The sequence below is a fragment of the Columba livia genome, chromosome 1 (genome assembly GCF_036013475.1).
Source record: "Columba livia isolate bColLiv1 breed racing homer chromosome 1, bColLiv1.pat.W.v2, whole genome shotgun sequence".
NCBI lineage: Eukaryota > Metazoa > Chordata > Aves > Columbiformes > Columbidae > Columba > Columba livia.
In genome coordinates this window covers 79,187,147-79,201,696 of record NC_088602.1, presented here as the reverse complement: position 1 = coordinate 79,201,696, position 14,550 = coordinate 79,187,147, and the positions used below count along the sequence as shown (strand labels likewise).

The 14,550-nt window shown below is 38.5% G+C and overlaps 1 protein-coding gene and 1 long non-coding RNA gene across 4 annotated transcripts in view; one reads left to right on the top strand and one right to left on the bottom strand.

The window, feature by feature from the left end:
- Positions 1–5,923, top strand: part of LOC110365381 (uncharacterized) — a 32,189-nt gene extending 26,266 nt beyond the window's left edge. The window contains exons 2-3 of the long non-coding RNA XR_010472916.1: positions 3,740–3,862; positions 5,228–5,923. This is a non-coding gene — a long non-coding RNA (uncharacterized LOC110365381). The remainder of the gene's footprint in view (positions 1–3,739; positions 3,863–5,227) is intronic.
- Positions 1–14,550, bottom strand: part of SAMSN1 (SAM domain, SH3 domain and nuclear localization signals 1) — a 96,931-nt gene that overhangs the window by 4,296 nt on the left and 78,085 nt on the right. For all 3 annotated transcript variants that reach the window (XM_021299695.2, XM_005511438.3, XM_065064123.1), the window contains 5 exons: positions 14,015–14,170; positions 11,846–11,966; positions 10,214–10,365; positions 7,669–7,875; positions 6,494–6,644 (listed from right to left, as the gene is read on the bottom strand). In XM_021299695.2, coding sequence (XP_021155370.2) covers positions 6,494–6,644; positions 7,669–7,875; positions 10,214–10,365; positions 11,846–11,966; positions 14,015–14,170 — 787 coding nt within the window. The remainder of the gene's footprint in view (positions 1–6,493; positions 6,645–7,668; positions 7,876–10,213; positions 10,366–11,845; positions 11,967–14,014; positions 14,171–14,550) is intronic.

Genomic DNA, 14,550 nt, shown 5'->3' with positions numbered 1-14,550 from the left:
TCTAACACATACATGTTCAGGTTCCACATTAGTAAAGGTAAGTTTGCTGTCAATCTTTTGGAGATCAGAAGAAAGAGACAGTGCACAGGAAACAGGAATTAATAAAGTTAAACTGTCATTAGATGTTGCAGAATCATCAGAAATAACCATCTTATTAACAAATGGAAGTCCTATCGTTTTTCTACAGTAAAGCAGTTTCAAATAAGATAAATAGCTTTTAGTCTCTGTTGTCTATATGGCCAGGAAAGTCCAAGATATGCATCATTTTGACACACATATTTTAATTCTACTTTAAACGGTAGGACTGTATTCAGACTTCTGAAAAAAATGTGAGGCATTTAGCCTTAATAATAGATGTGTGATGCATACTAATCTTCCTTGCTGTTTGGATCTTTGAAATGAATATTTGTTATTCAAGGACATAAATGTGCATGGCATATGCGGGGATAGATCTCCTTTTTCCTTCATCAGCTTTTTTCCTTTTTCTAATGAGTTTAAAGTCCTGATTAGGAAAACACTTTAAGCTTAAGTTTAAGGCTATTCAGCTCAAGAATGTACAGAGGTCATACTGGCTCCTGTGTGGTTATCTCGGTTTAAACCAGATGAGTGGCAGGAGGCTTGGAGCTTGTCTTGGAAAAAAAAAGTCACCCATCAGCAAGCCATACTTCATGAGTGTGCCCTCTGAGAGTTTGCTTTCACGGGTTTTGCCCAGAAGGCGAACTGGGTTAGGAGCACCCTGCTTTAGGCAGAATCACTTGTGCGCTTTCCTGTAAGGTGCAATGGTGACAGACAGAGCAGCACCATATAATAACTAAGTGGAGCAAAGTGTGTCTTCAAGGCTGATGTTGGACCTCCGAGGTACATACGAAGGCCATGTGTCAACCTGTAGTGCCCATATTGGTTAGAACACCTAAGTGTTGAAATGAAAACTCACAAAGCGTCAGACTCAGAAAGGATCATTTTGAAGCAGCAAATGGCATTATTTCTGGAAAAAGAAGCAGAGAAACCTGAAGTGGTTCTGCACACACATGCAATACTTTGGGGACTCAAAGAAGTAAACCTTTTGTGGATGTTTACAGACATGCAACCTGAAAAATTGCACTTACTGAAGTCAGTGGCACAACTTTTGTGGGAGGGATACTGAACCAACACAAGACTCTATAGTGAAAAAGGAAATGGGAAGCTTCTTTTTTTCTCTAAAATCTGGAAGCAAACAGATGTGCCTGAAAAAGGGTGAAAAATACTCATGCAAGGATGAGCTTCCTTGAGAAATCTGAAAGTATTAATGTCCAGATCAATAATTTGTACCACAGTATAGAAGAGGAGAGTGTCTTTGAGCACCATTTGACCTTGACATGATATTGTATGATCCCAAGCACTTAAAGGGACTGCTCAGAATAGAATGGTACTCTTGATGTGCTAGGTCCTCACTTAAGGAGTGCAACTGAGAACTGAAAGTTGTGTCCTCAGCTATGTACTATATTTCTGTCCAAGCACAATAAATAATGAACAAACATTATCTGGTACTGGCAGTGGGATTTAGAGTACGATCTGGCACTTAAATAAGAAAAATAAGCTAAGGAAGTGGGTTTTGGGACATAAGTGTAAAATATTGTCTGCCAAATTGCACATATGCACCTTTTTTTTTTTCTACAAAATGAATTGTATGCACATATCTGATGAAATCTGACTCTTCCTTAACTCAGAATAGGTTCACACTAATTTAATCCACTGGACTTCAGGAATGAACATCTTGACCTGCACCATCTAAATGAGAAGAGAGTCAAGGCTATTTTGCACACACAAAAATGTCCTGGGAAACGGTCAAGAAAAAGTTCCAACATCCTTTTATTACTTTGTTCATTAACCATCCAGCAACTGCTTCGCTTTAAAAATAGCATCCTACAAAAGCACAGACATCCATCTCCTGTCTAGAGACCATCTGGGAGAAGAATGGAAAGCTATTAAGAAACACTTTATGAAAAAGAGATTTTTTTTTCTTTTTCCTCACCAGCCATGAATTCATGGAAACCAATATTTTTTTCCCAAATATATAGGTCTAATAAACTTCTAGAAAATCTAAAAAGAGATCTGGGAAGGGAAGGAAGGTCATGAGTAGCTTACAAGACCTTGCAGTTCTAGGATAGCATTCCTGCATGTAGTGCTTGAAGATGGTGAATTTGGGCCTGGACTCCCAGGAAGTGCAGAAAAAAAATAGTGCAGTACCAGGAAGCAAAATATGATTAAGAAACACGATGTGGTAGCATTTGCTAAATAAAATTTTTAATTCTGGGCGTAAGATGGGTAAATCTTTTCCTTTCAAATTCATTCAGGTCTAAATAAAATGTAAGACAAAAAAATTCTTACTGCCAGAAATCCTACATTTTGGATGGCTTTAAGAAGCATATAATGTGGAAACTATTTCTGCAGGTCTTTTGGTTAGAAAATTCAATAACTGTTTATTCTGCAACATTAATTATATGGTCACAAGTATGTGGCATGAAGAAATCACTTACTATAACAAACAATAAATGTCAAGAAAAAGCCAAGGCAAGAAAAAAATATCAAAAGCCCTATAAAAACATCTGGACATTTCACAATATCAGATATCACATTAAAGAAATACTAAATCTTGTTTTACTACATTTATAGTAGAATCTAGTAAAATGAGGGTATATTCCAGCACACTTGGCTCTTCTAATAGTAACGGAGTCACAAAAACTCAGATACCCTTGCATTCAACTCTGGACCACACCTGAGACTCCACTCCTTAATCAAACTTGTGCTTCACTGAAGCACAAATGTAATGCAAAGACATGGAAGTCTTCCACACCCTGTGAGAACAATGGGCTTAGATCTTTAAATATGGTCTATGGTCTTAGTATTTTTTTCACAAAGCTTATAAAAAGAATGAACTTTTACCTGGAAAAGTGCTGAAGTTATACTAGAACACTCTTGGCCAGTAAACAGATTACCTTGTAGTTGTGGGTAATTATGCTGCTCACTTCTAAGCAATGCAGAAAATCAATTTTAATTAAAAAATCATTTATGCTGGACTGAGTCATGCCCATTTAGGAAAAAAAAAATATTGACCTAGGAAAGTTCAGTTCAGATTCAGAATTCACTTTCACAGTAGCACCCAGTTCTTTCAACCCAATTTTCCAATCAGATTGACAGAAGGACAAAGAGGTCAAATGATTCAGACAAAGTAAGACTCATACTGAGCTTATCCCCAAAATCATTCTAACTCCCTGTCTTTCGCTATAACAACTTGACAGATAGTTTTTATCAATTTTAGTCTTTAGTATCTTCCTTTTTAGGGAAGGTTGTTAAATTCTGTCCTGTTACTACCAGTCACATGACAAATGCTATGAACCTTTGGCAACCAGACAAGGCAAGGCTTTGGTTCAGTCCTGATTCAAGGCAGTATCCCAAACCAAGAAAGTGTTTATGTGTGACTTACCTGAAAATATGCACCAGTCTTATGCACCTCAACTGGACTTAAATGAATACTTATAGCTGTCATGGTATATAAATACATCTCGTTTCTGGGCCTTGTGAGTATTCACAAATTCCGGGAATATTATTTTATTGAATTTGAATATTAGAAGGATTTGGTATGCCTATCTATAGTGGATGTGAAGCAAATATTTGTTTTATCTCTTGATCTAAGACTACAATGTCATCACTGGTTTTGAAGCATGGGCCAGTTTATAAGATTTGATGTTCCTCTTTCCAGAACCATGACAAGAATTTAAACTATTAGACTACTGTGCAGATCACATCAGGGATACTGTTTTGCCTGGAGGAGTGACTTAATCCCATGCTGCCAATTATGAAGAACCCTATTTGGATAATTAAGGTAAATTTATTAATATTCACTGTATGGACCATGTAAGGACCTTGTTAGGTTTGATGCTTGCACAGGTGTATGTGGAATATTAAGTGCTAAGACACCGTCAGAAAAAGAAAAACTTGTCATATTCTATAAAGGTTACATGTCTAAGGCCGCTTACTATACTTTTTGATACACAAGGAACATAAGTAGTAAACCATATCCTGAGTACCCCAGAATAGTCTGACACTCGCGTGGTCTATTAAAAGCTGTTATGCTTTGGTTTTGTTTTTCACACTGTTGCAAAAATGCAAAATTACAATCTAGCATTAATTTGCTTTGTGCTTTCATTAATTTTCTTAATAATGCTTTCATTCATTTTACTTAATAATGCTTTCATTAATTTTCTTAATAATGCTTTCATTCATTTTCTTTGTGCTAAATATTGATATAGAAAATCATACACAAAAAAAGGTGCAGAAAATTCAGCAAGTCTAGTTACCAAAAAGTATACACAGACATACGTATCCTTAGCTTAAGGGCAAACTAGGGAAAAAAAAAACATATTTTCAAGTGATTTACAGCTACATTCCTGCAATATAATTATTTGAAAATGTAACCTTTTTTTTTTTTTTTTCCTGGATTCACTCTTTCAATCATTACTTCTACACAAGCAGCCCTGTAAGAGTGTTTTTGTGGCCTGTCATCTCACAAAGCTATAGAGCAGAAAGAGCTACCCAACGTGGCGGGCAAGAAAAATCCTTTTAATGCCTCCATTGTGTTTGCAAGAACCTTACCCTTCCCTGGAATCTGACTAAGAACAGGAAAGACTGCACGTACAAGTGGGGTCCCAAAAAAACCACAAACGTAGAGTAATAAACAAGGTCAGCAAAGACACAAGGAAGGTCAGAGAACATTTGCAGTAAAAGATGAGTGGATGAGATAGCCAAAGACATGCTTAGAAACCCAGCGAGATTTACATACTGGCTTATGTATATGTGCATGCAGGTATGTGCATCCATATGTATGTGTGCTGGAGTAAGAATTGGAAAGCTGCCTACCTACTGAGCAGAGAAAAAATGGCAAGAATTGATATTAAAATGTCACAGGAAGACATTGCTTTTCCAGGTCTCCTTTTCTTTCTTTCAGATGCTTCTCAATTGTGAGTGCACATTTGATAAGATGGCTGCTCAGCACAGGGGTTAGTAAGCATGACTGTTAATGAAGAGGAAAACATTTCCTGTTTTGGCCAAGTGTCTAATTAAATAGATACTTAGTTGTAGTTTCTATGAATTTGACATAAATTATTTAAAATTTGAAGTCAGGTTGAAAATATTAAATTTAATATCATTAAAATATCATGAGAACAATATTTTCTCTTCTGTATCCTAGGGCTACAAAGTTGGTGAAGGGTTTGGAGAGGAAGCCATATGAGAAGCAGCTAAAGTCACTTGGTTTGTTCAGTCTGGAGAAGAGGAAACTGAGGGGAGACTTCATGGCAGCTACAGCTTCCTCACAAGGGGAAGAGGAGAAGCAGGTGCCGAACTCTTCTCTTTAGTGGTCAATGACAGAACCCAAGGGAATGGCAGGAAGATGTGCCAGGGGAGATTCAGGTTGGACATGAGGAAAAGGTTCTTCACCCAGAGGGTGGTGGAGCACTGGAACAGGCTCCCCAGGGAGGTGTCACGGCCCGAAGCCTGACAGTGTTCAAGAAGAGACTGGACAATGCCCTCAGACACAAGGTGTGAACTGTGGGGTTGTCATATGCATGGACAGGAGTTGGACTCGATGATCCTTGTGGGTCCCTTCCAACTCAGGACATTCTGTGATTCTATGATGCTATGATCCGAACTTTTTTACTCCCAGTGAAAGGAACAAGTGAAGAAAACATCACGGTGATCAATACACACCCCATATGATCAGCTTTCACAAGCTCACCAGAAATTTGAGTCAAATTCATTTTGAGAAAAGAGTGCAAACCACCTACTAGGAGATATAGATGATATAGATAGATATAGATATAGATATAGATATAGATATAGATATAGATATAGATATAGATATAGATATAGATATAGATATAGATATAGATATGTTCATTTGTTGTTTTTTTTTTTCTTTTTTTACAAAACCTTCCTAAAAACTAATCTGATATGGACAAGGATTTAAGTGTGGAATGAAGTGAGAGAAGGAAAACCTATATTCTACTGCAGAATATTGTTTAAAAAAACTTAAAGAAAATTCTTTGCTGTAGCTATTGGAAATAAGCTGTGTTTTGGTTAAGATACTAGTACAGAATTTTTATTCTCTGTTCTTGTACAGCCCTTACGACTTTTGGGAAGTCATTTAACCTCTCTGGGGGTTGGATCCCCAGCCATAAATAGGGTTGTTCTTAAGCAATAGTTGCTACCAATCTACAGTACAGGACCTAGAAATAAGAAATTTTAAATCACCCACATGTTACTAGTCTAGTAATCATATGTACATGTAGAAGAGATGTACTGTTTTCTATCTGAACAAATAAGAAAACCATCTGAATCAACACTTCATATTTAAAAAAAAATCAATTAACAGATCAGTGTGAGAATCACTATTTCTTTAAATGTGTTTCTTAAGTTAAAACTTTCTTGTGACTTTTAACAAAGTTTAAGCACTTACTGTCATAGTCCTGTAGATTTTCAATTGCTGATAACAATCTTGCCCTGTCTTCTGGGTTTGAAACATTTAATTCTATCAGGTGGCTCTCCTGTAGATCCTTTAAGTCCTCTAGAGTTTCATATCCATTTAGCAAGAGGGTTGAAGCATATTCCTACAAAAAAGAAACAAGCAAATCCTCTCACGTGAAAAAGCACTATGTTTAGTAAAGGAATAGACACAATTTCTCTTTTGTCAGGTTGAAATGGGCTCCATTCTGTAGTCTGATTGACCCACCTTTGGTGTAAACCAGAGCTGGAAATCAAGAAGGGACAGAGGTGGTGAGGCCTGGAGGTCCTCCTGGCCATCCTAGCATCTGTGCCTGAGTTGTCTAACAGAGTCTGGCAGCAAACTGGACCAGGGCAGAGCTCTGCCAGAAATACTTTAATCTGCCAAGCATCTGGACTTTTGTGGGCCACCTCATGAGTGCCTCCTGTGCTGGTTCCAGGAGGGTTTCTGAGGCAGGGTGTGCTCTGCCTTTGCACAGAAGGAGCCCTTCAACATAAGCGAGGGTGACAAACTGAGGGAGCCCTCAGCCGTGTGGTCTCACACATGGTGCCCTTTGAGCTGTGTGTTGACGCAGTATGAAACTCTATGCAGATGCCAGGAAAAGGAGTGTTTGCATCAGCACCAAAGCAATAACCATTATTAAAAATGTTACCTGTAAATCATGACCTAATTATGCTTTGACACTCAGTCAAGAACCAGGGCTGCATAGAGGGAGGGAGGCATAACATGAGCATAGTGCAAAAAAGATTATTACTCTCTAAAGGTCATGAGAGATTAGAAACCCAAGTTCAAAATGTTGGCACTGGAGTCAGACTGCAGTCCTGTCCCTGAGGTATCCACAGTCACACACCTCCTATGCTCAGGTGCATGATTGTAGTCAGGTTACAGTGACTTGACAAGTCACCTCTGTGCCTCTTTCTGTGAAGTCTCTTAGCCTAACCAAATGATGTGGTAAAATGAAGGTCTATAAGCCACTTACATAAGATAAAAGACAGACATGAAGCTGATTTGCTTTGTTGACAACAAAACTACTGAAACCTTCCTTTCTACTTCTGCCTGTAAATGACATCCAAACCCAAGCACACAGAAATGAAATGTTTCAAATACAGCTGGGAAATGTATTGGCTGACCTGCAGGTGGACACAATCCAGGAGCTCTTGCAGTGTTTTAGGCTTGGTCCTTTTGCTTCCTCTGTGCGGCTTTATCTTTCTGGGTGCAGCTTCCTCTTCCAAGATAATATCCACATAAATGAACTTGAAGTTTCCTACTTTGTTGTTCAGCATGCCTGTCCATATGCCCATGGGGGTTTTACAGATGATATCTATAATGTCTCCTTTCTAGAACAATAAAAAAAGCACAGCACTGCTTCAACATCTGGTTTGTTACATGTAGCTTTTCCTCTATGGACCAAAACCAGCACAGACAGCAGAGAATCTTAACTAGCCAGTGCAAAGTACCTTTTAAAAATTACTGAGATTTAGCTCCTTTGCTTTTATAAAAAAACCAAAAACCAACAAAAACAACAAAATAATTACAGAAAATGGAGTTAGTTGGTATCTCCAAACCTTTGTGAAGGAGCGGTGAGCAAAAGCAGACCCTCTCACCGTTTTTGTGCTCTACTTGGTCCCTGAAAGGGGTAGGGTTGCATCAGCAATCAACTTTTGCCATGGATAGTGGGCATAGCTTTGACAAAAAGCCAACTGCTGAAGTTAATTTTCAAATATGTGCCAAACCATTTTCACGATAATCTTATCATCCAGCATCTCAAGGGTCTTGAAATACTGACATCTAAGCTATGTGAAAGGTGGACTCTTACCCATTTATTTTACAGTAAAAAAAAACTGGCTACATGTCTCAAAGGCAATAAAGAACATTTAACTCCCTTAATATCTCCCTGTCTGTTGTTCCCAAAGGACTGACAAATTTTCCCACTATTGTTAACACAATTGACTGAGAAATTACTGGGAGGCGTCTTAGCAGACAGATCTAACCCCTTCAGATCTCCCAACTTGTTCATTCACTCACAAGTGTGAGTGCAAAAATGAGTGACAACACAGCTACTTCAAGAGGGCTTTTTGGTAAAGGTGTTTGCAGCCACACTGTGGGAACCAAGGTCTCAGCTCAGCAAAAGTCATTCTGAGTAATTCTTGTAGTAAAAAGGCTCCCTTGTAAGTCATACCACCTACAAAACTTGCTTTCATGACCTCAGAATTGAGTCCTCTCTTCTGGGCAAGTATCACAGAACTTATAAAAATGCTGAAAGTCTTGAGAGACTTATCTAACAAATCCCCAGGTACACAATTCATTTGGCTTTCTGCAACAAAGTTAAAAATCAAACTCTGTTTTTTAAAATACTTGTTAACAACTCCAGGGCTTTTGTGTTTTTTGTGGTCTGGTCAAGACACTGCAAGTCAAGCAGTCACCCTACTTTTGGTACAAGCCCAGGTGTGAAATTGACTGTTCCAGCAACCTGATTTTGTTAGAATATGGAGCTCAGAGATATAAGCATGTCTGAAATGGAACTAGATAAACATTTATTTAAAGGTCTATAAGCACGCATATTATTCTACACACTCATGGAGGGTCATGAATTTCAGATGTAGAAGCAGATCAGGACTCAGCAGTAACTTTAAGCCAAGCTGCAGACACACTTTGTATTCAGATTCAAGGTACCGGTGTTTTGTGAGATAAAATTAGGGTATTTCAACCCTAAGTATTCATCTATAATTTTAAAATACAATGCCCCAGTGATTAAAAAAGTAACCTATGTGAGCCATCAGACGTTTGCATTTTGTGGCCAGTTTAACTGTTTTGAAAGAAATGCCCTAGGTGTGGGTGGAAGTGGAGGGCAAGTGGTGAAGACTGCAAGGACTGACAGAGCAATGGCTGTAATGTAGGCCAGAGAGGAGTAGAGGGAGCCCAAAGTGAGATACAGATGAGGATTTTGACAAAAAGAAGAGTCTATGAAGAAGAAAAAAAGATGCTGAAGTGTGAATATGATCTGGATATGAAGGTTTTTACAAAGATGGAAAAGAAAGAAGTCCATATTACAGACATTAGTAGTCTGAAGGATTATGATATTAAATGTATCTGTGTGTGTGGAAGGAGAAGAAAAGGACTGAACTTTTTTAGTAATGTTCAGCTGGGCCCATGTCTGAAGCTCCTTTTTCTCACTCACACAGCCTGAACACCCCTGCATGTTGTCAGGGCCAGTGAAAATTCATAGTTCAAAGGTAAGCTTAAAGAAAACCTTAATAATGGAAAGGCGAACTGTTTTCATTAAAGACAATGTGTGCCACTGAGCTTTTGATATGTCCTAATTGTGACTGAAAAAGGCAACATGACATCCCATGACACTCAAGGTTTTCTTACTCCAGGTCTAGTATGTGGGAAGTAACATGTATTTTACTCTGAGGAAATCTGTGGTATCCAGGTAGATACCATGATGAAGTAGCTACCTGGAGTCTATGCCTTAAAAAGCCTTTAGCAGCAGTTGGCTTTGCAGCATTGTTTGAACTAAGTCCTTATAGAAGCACTGCAAAACCAGATTGGTCTTGCTTTTAGAGAATTACACGTGCTTAACAGTTAAAAATGCATTCATAAACATATTCTTCACATGTAAGAAATGCCCCTCTGGCATTCTTACTGGCAAAGAAATCCTGATGGTTGTCTTACTTTGATTTTCAGAGAGTCGGTGTCATAAGGACTTGGTGTGAAGTCCGTGTGAACTTTGGCTCGACCGCAGAAGGGCCCAGTGTAAGGGACTTCGTCATCAAACCGGAGGCTGTCCCTGTTGCTTGTTCCATCTGAGCAGCTGGTCACCCCACCTTAAAGAGAGTCAAGTTGAGAGATCTCCTGCACCAAGTGCCCAGACAGGCAATTCTGCACCGCAGTCAAGAGTAAAGTGTTCAAAGGCACAGAATTAGAGGAAGAGTGTACTCTCTGTGGTTTTGACACATTCTAGGAAAAATACATTCAATAAAAAGCATATGACAAGAGACTGAAGAAAATAGGAAGCAAATCTTGCATTAACATCTTCCCTGCAATAATCTTTTTCTGTTCATGATACTAATAGACTAGACATTTTACTTACAGACTTTTTGAAATATTACCTCTGCAGATTAATAAAATGTACTCTAAAAGTGCAATTTAGGGAATTAATTCTGCTGAACTTCCCCTGTTTATTCATAGAAATGAAAACAAGTACTGTAGAACTTATTTTATTTCATTAGAGAGCTAGCTGAAACATCAAAGGAACCTGCATTGCAGAGGAAAATTTTAATCTTATCAACATTTCTGCCTGTCATTTTATCCAAGTTGAGCAATAAAATATCAGCAGAGTAATTCAAGCAAATTTGAGCAAGCTCTGCAATATCCCATCCAAATATGTTTTTAGATAAGAGCAGCAGTGTGTTGGAAGCAAATTCCCATATACAATTTTCACAAATCACTTCATAGAAAATGATCATAAAAATGGTTTTGTTTGAGGTGATTGCTTAAGTGCACAGCTCCGTCTCAGGGCCAGATTAACTACCAAGTACAAATGGCCTGGACTGCAATTTGGGTCCCCACTTAGGGCTCAGGTGATGCCTGCAGTGATGGCACAGCTACATCATCATGGAAGCTGTGACCTACTGCCCAGCAGATGTCCACAACGGAGCAACGGCTAGACAAGTGGACGCAAACTCCTCTTCAGAGATTCATCTGCTCTCCAACTGAGACTGCCCTGTTGGGGGAGGGTTTTTGGTGGGTTTGCAAAGGAGCAAACTGTGCCTCTCTGCATTGAGACCTGAAGGTGCCAGGTCAGCCCCCCAGGCTCCATCATGTCAGAGATATCTCTCACTTTGTGTGCCTCACGTCTGCAGGGCGAAGGATGGACTCACAAGCACTACCCCCTGAGAGAGGATGCTTGTGTGGCTGCACCCAGTGACTGCAACCCTGTGGGTGCCAGCACCACAGCAGTCACAGTCACCCAAAACAAGTATGGCTTATATACCAGCAACATCCCCTACAATCCATGGTGGTTTTCTCTGTGTGTTTGTTTGGTTTTGTTTGTTTTGGTTTGTTTTGGTTTGGTTTTGTTTTTTCTTCAGTTAGTATTTCCACTCTTAAAAACACTGAGCAGATTTCTGGAAAGAGGTTTCCCTACCCTAGCTGACACCCATTTAATCGAATTACACTTTTGTCTGCCAGACTGAAGAGCTTGCTACTATCACATTTTTGATCACTAGCTCTGATACCTCAGACTTAAACAATGACAATATTGATCCAGTGACTGAATAAGAAGTGTGAGTATCTTGTACTTACTAGATGAGCTCTGGCCACTGTTCAGACTATAGAGACTTTCCATAGAGTCACTGGTTTTTAGGGAGACCTTCTCTGTGTGTGTTCCACCACCAGGATCACTGTCATCTTTTCCTTCTTCATTCTTTAACACAAAAATCAGATGTTAGCCACCAAGAGATGTATTTTATAAAATTTATTTTTCTTTTAAATATTTGTTGGAGATTAAATCATCATTACACTTTATTAAGAACCACTCTAAGAGAGAAAGCATTTTAGAATTTGATGCCTGATAATAAGGATGTTTAGCACCACCACTTGCTAGTGGTGATCCTTAGGATCTTGGAGAAATCCTCTGTCTCCTCTCTGCCCCACTCAATTCATTCCACTCCCACTCAAGTGGCTAAACTGTTTCTCCATCTCAGAAGACTGCAATATACCACAACAGTGATGAAGGCTTGTAGTGGGAAATTCGCAGATAGCCATATCAGGTGATTTTTTTGTCTGATTGTCTCTGAGCAGGAACTATAAAGTTTAATTCTAAAAGCATGTGATGAAGTGCTAGCTGAGGCAGATGTATTTTCTGAAAACCATGGGCACCTGGCAGCAGGCTGGCACTCCATCCAGGCTGCTCAGGAGACAGCTTGCACACATGTACAGCATCACTGTGTTCTACCACCATGCTCACTACATTGCCCGACCTACACATTGGCCTCAAAATGCAGTGCATTTCAGAATTGACAGGTGCAAGTTTCTCACACAAAAACTAACAGCATATGAAATTGGCCCCTTGAGTTCATAACATTAAATCACACCTCAGGAATCACAGCTTATACACTTAATGAATTCAAACAGTAAGATCTATATTTCAGTCACAGGTAAGTTAGGGATGGCGTAAAGCTAAATGAAATAGTGATGAGCTTTCAGAGGAAGAAATTTCTTCAGCCAATTTCATCATGTTGCCAATGTGTGTGAAATCCTGATGCATACAAAACATCCTGCAGTACTTAGGATGTTACATAATATTTGGGAAATGTTAATTATTCATCAGTTGACTGATGATATCAAGATTACAGTGCATGTATGAAGTAGGAACCCATACAGGTATGTATAAGGCATAGCATTGAAATGAAAGACTATATTGGTTTTCAAAAGAACAGTACTTGTTACACCAGTCAGCATCACAACCCATACTTGAATCTGTGGACTGGTATTGATTATCATAATCTCCTGCAGGAATGAAGATCATGCTACGTGTGTGGCCAACCAGATAATTCATTGAATTTCTGTCATGTGAACAGTTGCTGCAAATGTGCAGAAGGTAAATTTTGAAATTCTGATTTTTCTTTCTTATCACATATGGATTGCAACCTCCCAAATTTTAGCAAAAATGCAAACTAAACTTATGAAATAGGAATTCTTGTCTTTGACCTCCAAAAACTGTCTAAAGGTATCCTGTGAAATGCTATTTTCTACTTATGAAGTTTCTTATTTATTTTGCCTACTTATTTGATATTGGCAAGTGTGGCATAGGATGCAGACTAGCTAGATTTTTTAGGATGGTTAAGTATGACAAGTCCTTTTTCCTTATGTGTTTTAAAATTCAGAACTCACTGACACAAGATACTGAGAAAATAGGGTTTGCAGTGTATGAAACATTATATGTTTTTTAGTTTAAAAAACATAGGTTCACTAAGATTAGGTAAGGTAAAAGCAGATAAGGTGTGTAAGTTGTCGTGCTCTAGGATGCTGGATGATCTCTACAAAACAGACTTCAGAAATAATTCTTGCATTGAAAGATAAATTCTTCTTATGAAGTGTTTTGCTCAGGTTGAGTATCAGCCTGCTGATGGGGCTCATCTGATACTCCCTTGTGTCCACTTCAGGAGATTTTTTGTGATGCTTATAGAAATGGTCCTTGATGACAAAACAAAATTCAATGATGTTAAACTCCTGTCTATCTTGGGTTCTTACTATGTGATGCTGTAATTGTATATGTGCATGTGTGTGTACATTAACATGCACATGAAAGAAAAGGTACATACTAAAAGCTGTTTTAATTTAGTATGTGTTACCATGTTTTTATGGATTGTCATAACTGATGACAATTGAAACGTAAAAAGGAAAAATGCACATAACACTTTTACTTTGCATATGTTATCATCAAACACGAGATTCTTAAGCTGTATTTACCATCTCCTCAGAGAGTGCCTTGATGTACTTTTTACCCATCTTCTTCTTCATGGTAAGGGAAATGGCTCTCATCTTCTTACCCAAACTTCCTCCGTTATTTGCTGCTTTAGTTTGTACTGCATCTCCAATGTCACTTATAGTCTCCAACTCAGATGTCTGATTTGAAATTAAAAAGTAAGAAACAGCTCACCACAACAATGAAATTCAGTGTAGTGGAATAGCAGTAGAAAAGCACTAAGGACACCAATGCAGTTAGAATGACAAAAGTCAGTCATAATCATTTTCCTGGGGAATCACGTACCTAAAGAGGTGTACAGCACACCAGTGTATGTGTGAATGACAGAAATAAAATATTTTTTGTGATAGAAAATGTTGTTTCCCATTGTTTATTGTCCTTAATCCAAACAAGAATTGAGGGGATTTATGCCGGCTTCTTGTAAACAAAAATGACACATCTGTGGTTTGCATACACATGCTGGTCACTTTGGGTATGCACCAACTTGAAGTGTACTTCTGTCTTTTTGAAAAACTGTTTC